Source organism: Anolis carolinensis, chromosome 4 (assembly GCF_035594765.1).
Source record: "Anolis carolinensis isolate JA03-04 chromosome 4, rAnoCar3.1.pri, whole genome shotgun sequence".
Lineage (NCBI taxonomy): Eukaryota > Metazoa > Chordata > Lepidosauria > Squamata > Dactyloidae > Anolis > Anolis carolinensis.
Window position 1 is genome coordinate 188398623 of NC_085844.1, and position 19351 is coordinate 188417973.

At 39.5% G+C, this 19351-nt stretch overlaps 1 protein-coding gene across 2 annotated transcripts in view; it reads right to left on the minus strand.

Annotated features, from left to right (window-relative positions):
* Positions 1-18157, minus strand: part of ahcyl1 (adenosylhomocysteinase like 1) — a 63890-nt gene extending 45733 nt beyond the window's left edge. The window contains exon 1 of one of the 2 annotated variants that reach the window (XM_008109440.3): positions 17903-18155. In XM_008109440.3, coding sequence (XP_008107647.1) covers positions 17903-18013 — 111 coding nt within the window. In that variant the 5' untranslated portion in view covers positions 18014-18155. Of the gene's footprint in view, positions 1-17902 lie in introns of both variants that reach the window. The other variant, XM_003220233.4, reaches the window with a different exon arrangement.
* Between the last annotated feature and the right edge of the window lie 1194 nt (positions 18158-19351).

The window sequence follows — 19351 nt, forward strand, 5'->3', positions numbered from 1 at the left end:
CGTGAACTGGTGCTCGGCTTAAAAAGTTGGAGGAGCCCTGAATTAGAGTTTTAATACCAGCCTCCAATTATTTGGTTCTTTTGGTGCACTATCATATTCTCCTTAAAGCAACTGAGTGGAATCAAATGTTGCCAGACAATGAGAATGACAAACTGATAAGAAACTGAGACTGATTGGTTAGATATTGGGACTGACAGGCTGATAATGAAAGTGATATAATTTGACAATGTAGGTAGATAGATTAGGGGTTTCAATTGTGCAATTAGGCAATGCTTTGCAAAATGCAATTTATATCTGGACATAATGTGGGCGCACAGTAATAAATGAGTCAGGAGTAGATCCAGAGTGCCCTTCTTTCCAGCACTTCAAACCTTTGGGCCCTAAATAAATTAACATATTAATGTTAAGTGTACTGATGCATAGACATGACTTGCCCCAAGGTCTTAAGTGGAAACCAGATAATTAGTTTTAAAATGGTGACAGACAAAACAGATTAGTACATTTGCCAATAAACCTAACTAAGATGCTCAACCATATGACCAAGTCTAATAAAAACTGGATGAGCAGTTAAAAGCTGGAAACACAAAGTAAGCATGTTTAACTGTTTAAAAGACTGCTGCTCCTGCACACTGGTGAATGACATGGAAAACTTAATAAAATAACAAAGACTGTCATCCTCTTGTGAAATTCTCCCCCCTCTTGTGAAAAGAACAAAAGAGGGGGGAGTCGGAAAGGTTCCACAGAGGTTAAGTTTACAAGTTCTCCCTACTGATGTCAATTATTGTCTATTTTCATGTATTGGAGAACATGAAAGGTATTTTCCACATGACCATCTAATCACAACACGATACTCTCTTGCTTCAGATTCCACAATCACTTGGATCAAGGCAATGAAAATGTATGGGTAATAAGAATCAAATAAATACTCAAGAACTAAACTAACAGATGAAAAGAAGTTTCAATTCATTCAAATGTTTACCTTCTAAAGTCCAAGAAACCATATGAGAACTTGAAGCTAAATATCTTTCAGGCATGAATTCCATTCAGAAAAACACAACAGTCATAGTTAAGGATACCTTACTTACTAACGGAAAAGGCAAGATATCTAATTTCCCTAATTACTTGCAGCCATTTTACTCAGAAGCAAGTTGAAGAGATTATGCATGCTTTAAAGACTGAAAAATTAGATGTGAATGGATGAATGGGCAGAAATCATGGATATTACCAATTTATTGCTATTCCTTAAGTCCATAGAGGGTGCTTATTCTGACCTTTCCCTCAGCTCCTGCTCTCATATTTCTGCATAAAAAAGATCAATTGGTCAATGCTGGGGAAGACAAGCTTTTTGCTTCCGAGGTCCATATACCAGTGGTAAACAACTACAAAGCAGGTAACAGGAAAGGCATGGTCAGGGAGTTGTCCCTCTTACCCCACCCCATGCTCTCTTGCTCCCCCCCCCCTCTCTCTCTCACACACACACAAATGGAGAAGACAGCTTGCTTGGTTGGAATAAGCAGGCACAGAAAAAAACAAAAACACTTCCTAGTGTTCCTCCCAAAGGTAGGCAAAACCACTGTTTTAAATTACAGGAGTTTGTGAACAGCAATCTTCTTCTCAACATCCCACCTAATGGGATGGGGAAATATGGGTGGGGGTTCCTTAAGTTCACAATCTGTATGGGGAGTAATCAAAAGTCACATTTAGCTTATGACTCAGTTCCCATATTGAATCCATCTTTATTTTTGTATTTCATAATTTAAAAAATATATAGCTGCATGCTACTTTATGCCTGAAAATCTACACTTACAGGCCAAAACCTCAAATCTTCAGAAAATGAAAAAAGCCTTTGAATCACAGTTCAGATTCTGGACACCTTCAGTGAGCAAATAAAAATGTATTGCCACCACAGCTAATGTCTCATCTCTGCAATACAGCACTAAGTTGGGAACAAAAAAAGGAACTCTACTATTCCTCTTCAGTTTATTGCCGCCAGTAAAGCGTCAGAAGCAGTATCACAGGCCCCTACGAACAGAAACTATCGATGTCGCTCTCCTCCTCCAGTGAAGAGGCAAAATTTGTTTTGTCTCTTTGCTTGCACACAGCAAGGGCAGAGGAAAACAAACTTCAAACTTATTCCATGAGTGGGCGCAAAACATTTTTTTTAAAAAACAACACCCTTGTTCTATTGATGTGAAGAAACCCGAGTGGCTCTCATTCACCAGGACCTGGATGGCCTCCTGCCTTAATAAAAAGAGTGAACAAAATGACTGAACTTTGGTTTTAATCTTTGCTCTCACATTGTCTTACACAGAAAGATAAGAGTGACATTTTTATATTTAAATTGATTGAAGACAAAATGGTGATAGGTGCTTGAGACATGTTCCAGGTGAAAGTGTATCTAGGTACTTAAGAACAAGTAAGTGAAAAGGAGGCATTCCCATGGCAACACTTCTCTGTTCCGAGTACAAAGTGCTCTCACTTAACTTGTGCAATTTAGAGAAAGAGGCCTGGATCATGAGAATCATACCAGAAGGTAGTTACTGGAAGGTGAAGCTTCTTTCCACGCCTTTGCTGGCAGCCCTCCTACTCAAGACCTCTACTGAGGGATGTCCAACTCTCCTGTGTGGGTTGTGGCAAGTAGGACTTGAGTATTGTGAGTGGGGTGGATTTTCATGAGCTGAGCTCCATTTGTGGGATATATCTTCCAGCAATGATAAAATTTCCCCATCAAATTTGAAAGGGTCCAAAACCCAGGTGATTAGTTTATTTAGAGACTAAAGCATCTGGAGCCGCCACCAAAAATGTAATGGGTCACCTTTCACCAACTTGCTTAATGATTGTCAAGAATCAGACCCAGATTTGTGCATTTGGCTCAATGCCATTCTAGTAAAAGGTTCATCAATTTCTACTCAATAGCTAACCCTTCCTAATATTTTGAAACATTGATTAATTTTTAGACCATCTCCCAAAAAGTTAAATAAACACACAGAAAAATATGTGTGATTTGATTGTGCATACTTATAAGTCAATCATGCAGGTGTCATATTTAAACATGTTGTGTGATCAGGAAAGGTTTGGGATTAGACTGCATATGTCTAGTCTATGTACAAGGTTTTGAAGGTTTAAAACTTCATAAAAACTAAAACAATTTATCTTTTATCAAACATGTTTGATTAAAATCAAAAACAATATATCCAAGAAAAACCAGATTAGTTTATGAAATCCAGCCTTAGTCTGAGAAGAAGTAGCCTGACAATTCTGAATCCATAATGATAGTCTTGTGTAAACTGAGTTTTCTTCTTATACAACAAACTTGTACAGGAACAAAGCAATATACATAGCAAATAAAATATCTACATTGTCATTTCTGCTTCACAACAGTAGTTCATTGCGGCTTTAAGAAGTCAGGTCATAGATGTCAAGGCAAACCTGTAAACAGGCAAGAATAAAATATGTTTTCAAAGTAAAGGTATGTTGAATTTTAAATATGGCATTTGAAAGTAGTAACCTCAAATGACTGTTATCATTTTTTCAAATACGGTACTTGTCCGCCTTCTCAGCCCAATGAATAGTTTCAAATTCACTACAGGCAGTATTTTTGGTCCCTACTAGAGTTACGCTCATTTAGTCAGATGTTCAATGGTGGATCAACACACAGCTAAATATAATGGATTCAGCGGGTCTACTGTACTCAGGACTAAAATTTATGCCTATGTATTGCTTTTACGATAAACATTTATGGGTAGTCTGTAGGCAATTGTTACGTTTTTCTCTGGAATTTTTTTCCATTTTTAGAAACACACTGTTTTATAAAATTAGTAACACAGGAAGTACATTACAAATCACACTGGACATCTTGAATGAATAATGGAATTGATGCAATAACAATCAAATGACATACCAATCCCAGTTTATCCATACCTCACAACCTCTGAGGATGCCTGCCATAGATGTGGGCGAAACGTCAGGAGAGAATACTTCTGGAACATGGCCACACAGCCCGAAAGACATACAACAACCCTGTGATCCCGACCATGAAAGCCTTCGACAACACATACCAATGCTGTAATTGACTTTCAGGTGTTTTTCCAGATGTGTTAAAATCAGTAAGTTCACGTTTTTAAGTATGCCTTATTTCTTAAATGCTAAACCATGTAAAGGAATCACATGTTACTGAACTGCCAAATTTTCAAGTTATTTGAAAGGATCCCATTAAAAATAACCAAGTAAAACTTTGAATGTGTATGAATGGATTCATAGCAAGCCCTATCATTAGACAGAATAACAGTATAATTAAGCACCTGCTTTAAGTGTCATGAAAGGGCAGGAAAAGTATTGTTATTTAATTTATTATTGCCTCATTTTCACTTCAAGGGGAGATAATTTTTGTCTAGATGGGTTTTATCAGTGTCTGTGAGCTATCTTGAGTCAATTAATAAATACAGTCAGCAGGACCCTGTGAAAGTGAAGAAAAACATTTTTTCCCTGACCTCTCTAGGAATTTCCAGGTCCATCAGAAGTTCCGGGAGAGATATTCTGTAGGACAGTTGACCACAGTGTCACTAGAGGACCTAAAGTTTCCTAGTAGTAATTAGGTGAGATATCAATCTACCTCAGAGAGTGGGAAGTTTTATTTGATACTGTACTTCCAGAAAAGCCACATCTCTGCCTCAAACAGTGTAACAAAGAGATGGATAAAAACAAGTGCTGATCAGCTCTTTCCAGAATTTAGGGGCCTTTTTCTGGATTGATCTTATGTTTGTCTCTAGTTCAGTGGTTCTCAACCTGTGAGTCCCCAGGTGTTTTGGCCAACAACTCCCAGAAATCTCAGTCAGTTTACCAGCTGTTAGGATTTCTGGGAGTTGAAGGCCAAAACATCTGAGGACCCACAGGTTGAAAACCACTGCTCTACTTGGTCAGTTTGGGCAAGTCATGAATCACTTCAGGATGAAGGTAAGTCCTTTATCCTTATCTTAAGGGAATTTGACAATGACCAGGAAAGATCAAAGAACCTAAGCATTATGTTATTCCATGAGTAATCTCATCCCAGAGTCCAGTTATGATGCCATGTGAGAATACAACAGCATCAATCAGAACTTCTACTATTGCATTTTATTTCTTAACCAATATTTGAATTTTCTTATAAAATATTTATGCTACTACAGTAGAGTCTCACTTATCCAACATAAACAGGCCAGCAGAACATTGGATAAGCGAAAATGTTGGATAATAAGGAGGGATTAAGGAAAAGCCTATTAAACATCAAATTACATTATGATTTTACAAATTAAGCAGCAAAAACATCATGTTTTCCAACAAATCAACAGAAAAAGCAGTTCAATACATGGTAACATTATGTGGTAATTACTGTATTTATGAATTTTGCACCAAAACAGTGCAATATATTGAAATGATTGACTAAAAAAAATTGGCTACTAACAATTTGACTACAAATAAAGATAGAATTGCATAAAATTAACTTACAGTAGCAACATTGTCGGAAATTAAATCCATAAAAAGTTCAATTCTTGTTTTCTAGAGAAACAGCTGTGGATCGTGGCAGGAGGCAAACTGCATTGGATAATCCAGAACATTGGATAAGTGAATGTTGGATAAATGAGACTCTACTTTTTGTTTGTTATGCATTATGGGGCCGGCTGTAGCGCAGCTGGCTAGTAACCAGCTGCAATAAATCACTACTGACCAAGAGGTCGTGAGTTCGAAGCCCGGGTCGGGTTAAGCCCCAGACCATTAAATAGCCCAGCTTGCTGTTGACCCATTTAGCCCCGAAAGACAGTTGCATCTGTCAATTAGGGAAATTTAGGTACGCTTTATGTGGGAGGCTAATTTAACTAATTTACAACATCATAAAACTGCCAGCAAAACACGAGGAAAGGAATGAGGAAGTACAGCCACTAATGGACAGTGAAGCAACAGCTCCCCCTGTGGCCGGAATCGTGAAGCTGGAAAAAAATGTTAAATGCCTCTGTGTCTGTCTATATATGTTGTTTGTCTGTTGGCATTGAATGTTTGCCATATATGTGTTCATTGTAATCCGCCCTGAGTCCCCTTCGGGGTGAGAAGGGCGGAATATAAATACTGTAAATAATAATAATAATAATAATTTTTAGATTTGTATCATAGTTCAGCTTCAACAACTGCGCTAGAAGCTTTCTGTAATACAGAAAGTTTTACATAAAATATTGGATGTCTCTCTGTACAGGAAATGGAAAGTTTATCCAAGATCATATCTGATTTTTGAAGTGCTGATTTTCCACAGAGAGCAACTAAACTATTCCATATTTTTTTAAAAAAATGACCCCATGTACAAACATTTAAGAGTACCAGGTACTGTGTCCTTGAATGCTCTTACCCAATTCTGTGGAGTATCTTGATGTTGGAATAGCTCCAAAAATATGCAAATTAAGAAACCTCAATTTGTTCTGGTAGAAAGAATTGGATTGCTTTGCAATAAAGAGATCATGTGGAAATAGCTGCTATTTCTTGTTTTGATCAAATTGTTCTGGAGGGAATGCAAGACAAATCTCCAAAAACTAAGTGGAAGAAGTTGGAGATATTTATATCAGAAGACTCACGAAACTGAATAACACCTGAAGGTCATACGAACAGCCTTCCTCCAAACATGCTCAATAACAGGCCAGAGGCAAGAAAATCTTTGATCTTGGCAAGCAGGAATGGGCTGAGAGAGACTGCATTACAGCAACTCAATCAGGCTGTCAGAATAACTGGGAGCACTGGTTTGCTTCTCTTTCTGGCAATAATGCAGATTGACTAGTGGGCTGCTTTTGATGGGGTGTCATTTTGAATTGCTCTCTATTTGCACATTTTATTTCTGACATTCATCTTACAGAGCTGTCCCTCTCCCTCAACACTAGATTTCAACTGAATATCAGAAAGAACCTCTTGAAAGTGAGAGCAGTTCAGCAATGGAACCAATTGCCCAGAGGTGATACATTAAGTCTCCCTTCTCTAGATGTCTTCAAAAAGAGGCTGGACAGTTAGTTGTTAGAAATGTTTTAGCTGGAGATCCTGCATTGAGCAGGATTTGGGCCTACCGACTGATGAGACCCAATTCCTCCTAGAACACTGCAACATCACCCAGAGAATCTTGGAGCCCTAACTTTCACCCCCTCATCCCACAAATATATTTCTTTTAAATACTTCACAATTAAGAAGCTCCTATGCTGCTTCATTGCTCCTATAGATTTTGTAAACATAAGGAAGATTTGCTTTATACTGAATTAACTGAATGGACAGGAGAATGTAAATCATCCTTTTACCCCCTTCAGCCTCTTTCCATTCCCTAGCCCTGCTTGCAAACTCATTTCCAGCCCCTTCATACCCGAAAGAGGGTAGAGACTTGTCTTCTGGAGGTTGGTTAAAACACTGGGAACTAAAACACAACCGAAATACTGGAGAATGAAGTAGAGCTGCTGTAGATGAAGAGGTAAAAACCAAGCCCAGAACTGATTCCTGTGAAAGACACACAAAGACTATCCTCTTAGGACTTTTTCAAGAGATACTCTCGTGTAAGTCAGAAAAGTACATACAAGATTTTATTCTCCAAAGGTTTGGCAGGGACCAGACTTAACAGAGGACATGTTATCTGTGCTATTAGCCCTTCAGGCAATATCTTCAGTGGGGCTTCTTTACATTCTGTAGAGCAAGAAAGCAATTAAATATAAACAATGGCAAGTATCATCTCTCTTTTGATGAGACGGTTGAACTAAGAAGCTTAAAATTATACTTCGATACTTCTGTTTTGGAACAGACTACATATAGAGCTGTACTCTTAATCAGAATCTGCAAGCAGAATGATCTAGGTGCTGATGACAATTGGAAGCTTTTATTTGGCTTTTTCCTATTTGCAACTCCATCTCATCCTTGACAAACAGAAACAGGGTCAGCAGTTAATGCTATCTTCTGATAGAGAAATGTGAAGACTGGTGAAAGTAGTATTTAACTTCCAATTGCATTTACGCAGATTTATTTGCTACACAGAAGAAAGCCATTCCAACCCCATCGAGGCAAACTTACTTCTGCAAAATGTATGTAGGATTTTAAAAAATGACTTTATTAGAATGTTTTCTGCCATTTCTCTAAACCCAATGCTGAAAATGAATGTAGGAGAGGTGTTTTGTTTTGTTTTTCATTAATTACCCAGCATAAATACAGGATGCAGTCTTCAGTCCACAGAACTACAGCAAGGAGAAAGGAGAATAGGCTTCATGAATGCAGAGGAAGGTCATGCTTTGTTATATGCAGTCACTCAATTTACGTTTAACAGGAATTGGCAATATGCTCTTATTTGGCGCTCATGCTGATCGAAATTAATCTTCTTCCTGTGGGTCTGGAAAAGAATGCACTGAATTCTGAACAAGATTCTTGGGAGTTGGGGAGAGAATGGCTAAAGGCAAAATCCTTCACAGAAAACAGGCCCTAGTTATATAAGGAATGTTATAGAAATAAGACATTCTAATTGAATCATTCTTTTTTCAAGATGCTTAGTCCTATCTATCCCATAATTTCCATCTCTAAGCTGCATTCTGAAGCACATACACTTTTCCTACTCCTAGTGCTAGATAGCAAGAGCACTAAGCAGTTAGTCCAAGACAATTGACCAGCATACTATGTTAGAGCACTCTGCTTCTCCCTCAATCATAAGGATCTTGAGCATAATCCAGTATATTTCTCATTTGATTGATTAGAACACCTAGTTCCCAGCCAGATAAATCCTTTTTTCCTGTTACAAGTGTCAAATGAACAGGTTTTGCAGCTGCTGCTGTAGCAGCAAACCTGTTACCAAGGACACTGTATTGATCAGAACACATGTTATAGTTCACCTAGCTCAGTATAATAGGAAAAAGGCAGGCCTTGCCCTCCAGGACCTGGACAAAGACAAAATAAATCTTTCTAAAGAAGCTTGCTAGATTTTTTTAAAGGATGCATAACCATATACTAATTGCTTGCTACCATTCCTTCAAAATCACAACTAGGTCCTGTGATTTGTTGACCTACATACAATTCCAAGGAAGGTTATTAAAGTTGTATTCCATGAACATTTAAAACCAGTTGATGTCTAATTGAGGAAACTTCACCATGGAATAATTCAACTTCACAAAGGAAAGGACAGCCAAATATAGCAGGTTCAAGACTGGTATGCCCTTGAAGCTGTTATGTCTTGATAAACTGAATGACCAAATCAAATTTGATGAATCAAATTTTAATCTAGCTATTTTGCTAGATGATTTTCCATGATTTTAGAAGATTTTCACCACATTATGAAGAATCAGAAAACTCTAAAGAATTCAAACCCTTTAAAGTGCATTCTGTGAAGACAACTTTGAAAAAAATGCCATAATAATCACTAACCTACTATATGCAGGAAAAACATATACTGTATTTATATATATTTCTTTTTCCTGCCTTTTTGTGAGACATTGGTCACCTGAAAGAAGAGGATCAGGAGGAAAGGATAAATATTCTTTACAATTTACAAAACTGCCGCTTCTCACTGAATATATAATGCAAAGCCAGTGCAAGAGGTTTCTGAACTGGGCAATACTATCTTATGCAAATGGACCACAGAGACACCTGACAGGCTGTTCCATTATTGATGTACTACTGCTTGGTTACTGAACGGATCAAGAACAAAACTTACTATATGTACACAAAGTCCCAGGCACATACTGTGCCATTCTGATGAACATCTGAAATTTAAACTACAGTATGCTTGTTGGGGAATTTCTACAGGCATTTAAAAAATTAATCAAGGGAAGATGCTATCTCAATGTTTACATGGGTTATGCTGGACTCCATCAGAAAATCAAGGAAGCGTTTACGGCTATTTGTAAACTGCAAAAGAAAAATGACTATTGGCAAGAAAGTTGAAAAGTCCACTGCTTTCCAACATTCTCCAACATGTCCTTCCCAATTGGCAAGACAATCACTTTCCTGTTGTTAAATATAATAAACAGCACACCAATGAAGAGAAGGAAGTAAAATGTATCTACAGATCTCTAGCTGATAATTCTATCACCAATTAGGATAATTGCAAGACTTTTGAAAAATCTATCCCAGTTCCTCCAAAGGATTAGTATTAACGAATGTATAATGGTAAACCCCTCTATTCATATGTGAATAAGAAGCTAGTTAGAATTGTTGCTAGCAAATCTAACTGCCTTAGTTCACTCAATGAATTAAAGCCCATTGTGTTATTATGAAGATGAAGGATAATGTGACAGGTTGTAGCTAGTCTCGCCAATTCTAGAAACCTTTTTGTGGGATTGTAACTCTCCACTAATAAATGACAGTCAAATTTTATGCATTTTATGATAAACCTTCAGAGAGAGGTTTAAGAATAATATGCAATAAATAATCTTATCCGAAATGCTTAAGTATATTGTTCCTTGATGAATTCTGAATGACTGAAGGAACTTAAAATTGTGACTACTGACACTAAAAGACGCATGAACTATAGGAAATGTTGTCATCTATTGAGAGGATAGGTCCATTTACACTGTAAAAGATCTGAGCAATTTTTTAAAATCGTGTTAGAAGCAAATTGAGAATATACTGCAAGTTGCTTCTGGTGTGAGAGTATCAGTCATCTACAGAGAAGCTGATCTGAGCAATGATTTCTATAATAACCAAAGTTCAGAAAAGTCTTTGGCCCCTTCTACACTGCCATATAATCCAGATAATCAATACAGATAATTCACATTATCTAGTTTGAACTGGATTATACGAGTCTACACTGCCATACAATCCAGTTCAAAGCAGATAATCTGGTTTGTATATGGCAGTGTTGAAGGGGCCTTGGACTACAATTCTCAGAATGCTCTTGGAGAAATTTTCTTTTGACTCCCAGAATCCTCTGAGAAAACTACTTTATTCAATTAGAATTCCCATTGTCCTTATGATAAGAAAGGAGGAGTGCCACTTAGCATATTGTAAATGGAAAAGAGCCTGAGAATGCATATGGCAACTGCTTGTCTCATTTGATTTCCACATAAACGGTAGGAACAAGGAGAAGAAATCAACTCATAAAAACACATTTACACACAAAAACCACAGATGTATTAAAATGCAATATATTTTAAACTAATAACTTTCCTTCCTTGCCTATTTTGCCTTTGGTTAAATGGTATAACACTATTTTAAAATGTAGCTCTTATTTTGAAGATTTTTTTTTTACAAATAAGTAATACGAACCTCCATATTGGAATTAACTAACACTGAATGGAAGAAGCAAGTAAGAAAGAGATCCAAAAACTACTTAAAATACCTGAAGAAAATTTGTAGATGTATGTTTGAGCTTAACAGAATATACATTAAACAAAATTTCTATAGTGGAATTGATTCAATGGGAAGAAGAATATGCTATTGCTTGAAGTATCTGAACAGAATAAATCATATTACCAGAATATGAATGCATATAGAAGGAAAATAATTCTATTGGGAAGGGAAATGGAACACCAGGAAATATTCCCTATCTACTAAAGGAACTACAGTCTCCTTTGTTTTGTTTTGTGGCATTACAGTAACTCAAAAACAACAATTGGTGGGAGGGAGGATATGTTTTATAGCACATTTGCAATTGGAAGAATGAACCTGCACTCTATTCTAGGTCTTGGAAGCAAGCAAATTTTAATCAAAGTCAGCAAGTTAGAGAAAAGCATCAAAACAGTTAAATACATTTAATTTATTAAGATCCAAGTAGACTGAATTCAGTCAAACAATTGGGCTCTGATTTTTGAACATATGACCTTTCTAGTTCCACGAGTAATCAGTGTTTCCTCTCAACTACCATTTCCCAACATTTTTGAAGCAGGAATTCAGACTCTGCCATGGAAAACTGCAGCAGTGCATTGGCATTCTTTCCAGCATCTCAGCACAATTTCACTGATTCCTTCAGACATGTTAAAAGAAAGAAATGCATAGCACAACAAAGATAGCACAAACAAAAAAGGTGTGAGTGGTTCAGGGGCAATGGAGAGATTGCTGGGGAATACAAGAGGGTGTGTGTATTTGTCTTCAAGTCACTTGTGAACTTATGGTGACTCCAATAAAATTCACAGTACTTTGTTAGGGAAAAAAATTAAGAGTTTGGTTTTTTGGGGGTTTTTTGCCAGTTCCTTGTTCTGAAACAGGCTACAGCCCTTGATACTCATTAGTAATCTCCTACCCAAGTACTAACTACGGCTGATCCTGCTGAGTTTTCAAGCTGAAATGATATCTGGGCCTCTGGGGTATTTAGTCCAAAAAGGAGAAGACTACTTTTAATTTCAGATAGCAGAGAAGAAATGGTCATAGCAAGATTCAATGTCTCAACATCCATGGGAAAACAGATATAGGGTAGTATTTTGCTCACCTTTCACATTTCATTATGTAATAATCATAATGCAACTTTATTTTCAAACCGTCCTCTCTCCCCATGGGGACTCAGGGCGGCTTCCAAAGTAAAAATGGCAAACATTCAATGCCAGTTCAATAACATAACAAACAAACAAAAATAAACAGATTAAACACCACTGGCTAAAACATGAGAACCACCATAAACGACTACATTCCTGTTCAGTATAAAATGACCGAAAGTTTTAAAAGTGAAACAGCAAGAAGGTAATGGACACCATGCTTTTCTTTTTTTGTTTACTAGCTTGGGGACCCGGCGGTGCCCGGGTTATTTGAAAAAGGCATTATTTGTCTTTGAATGTTATGTATTCTCAGTTTGGAGTGGGTGAACTACAATTCCCAGAATCATGGGCCAATCCTCCCCAAACCCTGCCAGTATTCAGAGTTGGCCATTTTGGGTCTGTGTACCAAGTGTGGTCCAGATCTGTCGTTGGCTGGTCATTGCCTGGCTGCAGTGCTCTCTAGATGGGGGTCAACTACTACAACTCCCAGATTCCCAGGGCAATTGTCCCGAAACATCTGTCAGTATCCACAGTAGGCTACGTTGAGTCTGTGTGCCAAGTGTGGTCGAGATCCATCATTGGCTGGATTCAGTGGTCTTTGGATACAGGTGAACTACAACTACCAAAATCAAGGCCCATTCCCACAAACCCCTGTATTTATTTTATTTATTTCTAGCATTTATATCCCTTCCTTCTCACCCAAAGGGACTCAGGGCAACTTACAACAATGTAGTGTGTTCAGCTGGTCATGAGGCTTCTCTGTGAGAAGTTTGTTTCTGGTCCATTGTCAGTGGGGGTCACTGTTTCTCTGGATGCAGGTGAACTACCGGTATAAGTCCCTTTCTCCCAAAGTTGTCCAGTATGTTCTATTGGTTATGGGGACTCTGTGTGCCAAGTTTGGTCCTGGTCCATCATGGGTGGGGTTCAATTGCAGGTGAACTATAAATCCCAGTACCTACTACTCCCAAATGTACAGGCCAATTCCCCTCAAACCCCTCCAGTATTCAAATCTGGGCATATCAGGTATGCATGGCAAGTTTGGTCCAGACCCATCATTGTTTGGGTTCATAGAGTTCTGGGTGTAAGTGAACTACAACTCCTCTAAATTGTACACTGTGAGTTACAGCTCACAGTGCTCTGAGTTGATGCAGACCACAACTTCAATCCCCCAAACTCCTCCAGTAAGTTTAGTTGTTGCTCAGTTCTATTCTGTTTGTTATTCAGGCAGATTTGAAATGGAAGGGCAGTAGGCGAATTCCACACCAATGGAAAAACCTGGGATGCCTGCCTATGGTGCAAGGGCAGGAGGTGGGGTCATGCAAATTCCCCAGCAATTGCGAACCCTGGGATGCCTGCCTGTGGTGGAAAAAGCAAAATCTAGGATGAGGTCCCCAAATGAAAGCATTCCTTGGGTGGTGGGCCATAGTGTTTGGGGAGGACATTGGCAGGGGTTGCGCTACATGTTCATGGAGCTCGCTGTAACCGCAATGTCCATGGACTTGCTAGCTTCTCAGCACTAGGAACTATAGCCTGTTCGAGGAGGCCAGAGGCTGTCTGTGTGAGCGGATACCTGTGCCACATACACACATACGGGTTTTCACTTTTATTATGGATACAGATATATATAGATATAGAAGATAGAAGATATAGAAGATATAAATATAGATAGATATACATATTACTGTTATTCCAGATCAACATAAATGACAGCTTTTTCAGTAATATATTTCCACAATTCTATTGTTGCTTATCAGATTGATATCCTGTCTTTGTATCAAAAATGGCAAGGTAGCTAACAGTAACAAAAATGTTATTTTATGCTATCGTACTTTAAAGAACTGTTGCAATTGCTCATTTATCCTTTTAGCTACAGATCTTACATTTAAAAAAAACATTTGGTGTGATACAGGAACTCATTTTTACTCTTTCCATGTTATTTTTGTTTCTGGCATTATTATTATTATTATTATTATTATTATTAATAATAATAATAATAATAATAATAACAATAATTATATTTCTTGCCTGCCTCTCCTTACAGATGTTAAATGTTCTATTAATGAAATAATGGCCAGAAACGTCTAAGAAATATGCTTAGCAGGATAGAACATGATGTACTAAACTATGTCTAATGTGTAAACTTTGCTATTATGAAAATAAAAGGCTTTCAAATAATTTGTGCCACACAGCCAAGAATCCAATTCAATCAGAACTCAGAAACAATACTTTTTCTGCAGCATTGCCACTTATGATGCTGGCGATAGGATCTTAGAAACTTTTGTCCTAAAAAGCAATCTTTCTAAACTCTAATTTGGACTAACTTGAAACCCAAGAATCTAATATAGACAGTGATTAGCATTGCATGCATGTATGTATGTTACATACACTCAGTGTTTTGTGTAACATATAAAAGCCACACATATGTAACAAGAAACATTTTGGGGATCTGGCATATGTAAGAACATGCCTTCTAACTGCATCTTAGGTTAAATAATTTAAGTACAATCCTCCTCTAGCTGTTTGAATTGCCTATCTTTTCAAGTTTCAATTTGTTTATTTTAGGAAAACATAAAACACTATGAATGTCAATTTTAATACATCTAATATTATTATCAAGCACCTGCACAATGCAGAGTATGCACCAACAATCAACCTGTACATTTAAAAAACTGTTTTTTAAACAAAAAAAGGACAGGGCCACAGTAATACTAGCACCCTATTTTTAGTTGTGGAAGTCTCTAACTCTCTGGAGAGAAAAACGACATGGGGCGGGGGGACGGACAAACAGACAAGCCTTGCTGATGTCAATTTACATGAGTAAGGCGACATGGATAATATTGACAGGAAAAAATCTAAGTAAACAAAAAAAATGCCTGGGATGAATATGAATACAAGGGAGTCTATTCAAAAGTTGATTAAACCTTAATTCAAATTGCATTTTAACTGATAAACATGGCTGGTGAGACCACTTCAATAAGTGTATTTTCCATGATTTGGAAAAATTATTTGTTTGAAATGTTTATTAAGGTCCATTATTTCATATCACTCAAGATTTCACTGCTCAGATTGATAAGTCTCAGGTGCTAACTGTACATCCTATGTAACCATCTTCAGGGACACTATTTCTGTGATAAATGCTATCCCAAGTTTTCAGAGAAAAAGGATGCATGCCATTGGTGTCCATGAGAGAACCAAGACAAATGTGCACACAAAGTTGTGAAAGCTAAAGAAAAAAACCTCTCATCGTTTCAATATTACTATCTGACTGAAAGGGAATCAATCTTTTTTGTTGTTGCTTAATTTGTACGAGAGTTGCACTTGCTACAGTCAAATACTTTGGTCACATATTCAAGGTGAAATTAACTTCTTTCTTTTCACAAAATGAATGTTATAGGTCTGCCTGGGTACATTGCTGAAGTAGAGTTCCAGACCATATAAGTTTACTAGATAAATAATGCAGAAAGGGCTCAGAATTCTTCAGTCCCCAGAAGAAAATGTCTGACCTCCTGAGAGAGCAACAAAAGCTTTCAAGTGTGACTTCAAAAAATATAAATGGTTTAAATTAATTCAGTTCTGCATCAATTGCAGTTATCAAGAGGAAAACGTAATTACCCCAAGAAAACCTCCAATAGGTCTGTTTTTTTCTGCACACTACAAAATCTGAATTTTAAATTTGAACCCAGACAAGATAAACCTGAAAATAATAACATGCTTTGTGCAGGAGGTCTTATGATAAATCTAAGTGGAGAATTTTGACTACATTTATATGGCTAGAAGTCAGAATTCTTGATTTCATTTTCGCTCACAAAGCTAATTTTGGGGAAACCAAACCAGACAGAACACAAAGCAAGTATTGTTTATTAATTTCTCTTAAATAGCAATGGAAGAATTTGGAGAAGATCTTAGAATAAGGATACCAGCTAGAGCTGACTTAAGAATATGTTCTTCATAGCACAGGTCCCCTTTTAGGCTGTTAGCAGGTGCAGCCTTCACACAAGTTAAGCAAGGAACTTTGTAGACTTATTCAGAAGTGAAATCAATTGTCTACCAATAAAAGAGCACATTCAGGTCTGTGCAGTAGACGCAAGGCACTTACTGCTACGAAATAACCTGCAACCCACTTTTATAGCTTGCATAATGGCCCTTAGAGGCTCACATGCCACAGCATAAATGCCCACATTCCTGAGAACAGGCAGAGCACCAAGGAGAAGGGGAAGGACCTCCTTCTGCAGAGGAGTCTGAAAGCAAACCGGGTTTCCAGATCATCTGTGCCCACTGGCCTTGACATTCATCCTAGCCTGTGGTATGAATCAAGGGGAATCCTCATAACCCAAGACAGCTACAAGGCATGGATCACATCTAGCCAGTCTCCTTTAAAGACAGCTAGGAGGAACAGGATAAAGATCTTAATAGTCGGTTAAGCTTCAGGCAGCAAGGAACTGTTCACCTGACGCACCAGGAAAGTGTGCCTTAACGCAGACTCCCTTTGAACTGTAACACCTCTCTTGGGTTGCAGCTACACCAGGCATGGCCAAACTTCGGCCCTCCAGGTGTTTTGGACTTCAACACCCACAATTCCTAACAACTTCAACTAAAGAGCTGAAGTCCAAAACACCTGGAGGGCCGAAGTTTGCCCATGCCTGATCTACACTGTAGAAGGAATTTAGCTTGACACCACTTTAACTGCCATGGCTGAATGCTTGTAGTTTTACAAGGTCTTTAGCCTTCTCTACCAAATGTTGCTAGTGCCTCCCCAAACTACAGCTCACACGATTCCATAGCATTAAGCTGTGGCAGTTAAAACGATGCCCAACTGCATTCATTTGGCTCTACTAAGGCTTTCAGTCAAAACACCTGACAGACAGGGGGAGGGGAGGAAAGGGCCTGAGGCTGTTAGGAATGGTGGGAGTTGAAGTCCAAAATACCTGGAGGGCCCCAAGTTTGCCCATGTCTACTGTAAGAGCTGTTCAGCAGTGGAACTCTCTGCCTCAGTGTGAGGTTGGATAGCCATCGGAGGCTGGATGAGAGAGGAACTCTGTACATGCTCAGGGTGTACAAGGAGCCCTCACCTTCCTGGGCACCTTGGTGAGCATGGGCAGGAAGGAGTACTTCTCTGCCTGGGAGTGAGGCTGGATGACCATCTGTCAAGGGTGCTTTGATTGTGCTTCTCTGGCCTGGGTGGCAATTGTGGTCTCTTCCAACGCCTAGGATTCTAGGAGGAATCAGCACCCTTGGGCAGAGAAGGATAAGGAGCTTGTAAAACTACAACTCCCATGATTCCATAGCATTGAGCCATGGCAGTTCAAACGGCGTCAAAACCGCATTATTTCTACAGTGCAGACATGTCTTTCTCCTCCTCCCTTATTCCCCCGAGAGGTGATCAGGGCAGCCGCTCCCCTGGGCCTGTGCAGAGTTCCTCTCCCGGAGGGCGCGACTTTGAGGCCTGAGGTGACCCCGGCCCTCACCTTCTTGGGCGCCTTGGTGAGCGTGGACATGAAGGAGTACTTCTCCGCGTCCTCCATCTCCTTGGCTTGCTTCAGCTCGTCCCCGGAGGCCGCGTCCGGTGCCGAAGACATCCTGAAGGGAAAAGGGCCCGGCAGAGGATCCTGCGCCTCAGGTGCTTCTCCTCTCCTCCGCCTCCTCCTTCGCCACCCGCTCTCTCAGCAACCACTGAGCCTGCAACCACCGCTCCGGCAAGGGGCGGGGCCAAGCGGGGCACGCGCGTCACCACGCACGCCCGGAGCCCCGCCCACCAGCCCCCCTCGCGCGGAACAAGCCGGACCTCCCGACGTCGCACGCAAGGCTCTGGCGCCGCGGCCGCCGCGCAGCATCTTGAATAAGCGCACCTCAGCGCCATCTGCCGGCCAGTTGCAGAAGTGACGCAATGGAAGAAGCCGAGTGGGGGGGAAAAAGGACGTTGGCTTTGGCTGTATTGTAAAGCCAATGCCTTGTCGAAGGCTTTCATGGCCAGAATCACTCGATTGCTGTGAGTTTCCCCGGTTGTATGGCCATCTTCCAGGAGCATTCTCTCCTGACGTTTTGCCCTCATCTATAGCAGGCATCCTCAGAGTTTGTGAGGTCTGTTGGAAAACTATGTGAGGTGATTAATTACAACATTCACACTTGCCTCAAACAGACAGGAGTTCTTTCTCCCACCCTGGACCTTCCACAGATATATAAACCCCATTTGTATACTTTTCCAACAGAATTCACAACTTCTGAGGATGCCTGCCATAGATGTCGGCGAAACATCAGGAGAGAATGCTTCTGGAACATGGCCATACAGCTCGGAAAATTCACAGCAGCCCACTGTACAAGTGGGGTTTATACATCTGTGGAAGGTCCAGGGTGGGAGAAAGAACTCTGATCTGCTTGAGGCAAGTGTCAATGGTGCAGTTGGCCTCCTCGATTAGCATTGAATGGCCTTGCAGCTTCAAGCCTGGCTGATTCCTGCCTGGGGGAATTCTTTGTTGGGTGGTGTTAGCTGGCCCTGAGTGCTTCGTGTCTGGAATTCCCCTATTTTCTGGGTGTTGTTCTTTATTTACTCTCCTGATTTTAGAGTTTTTTTTTAATACTGGTAGCCAGATTTTGTTCATTTTCATGGTTTCCTCCTTTCTGTTGAAATTGTCCACATGCTTGTGGATTTCAATGGCTGCAAGGCCACTGCTAATCAAGGTGGTCGATTGCAACATTCACACTTGCCTCAGGCAGACAAGAGTTCTTTCTCCCACCCTTGGCGTTATTCCACAGATATATAAACCTCACTTGCCTAGTTTCCAACAGACCTCACAACCTCTGAGGATGCTTGCCATAGATGTGGGCAAAATGTCAGGAGAGAATGCTTTTGGAACATGGCCATACAGCCCGGAAAACTCGCAGCAACCCTAAGGACTTGGGCTTAGGCTGTATTGTAT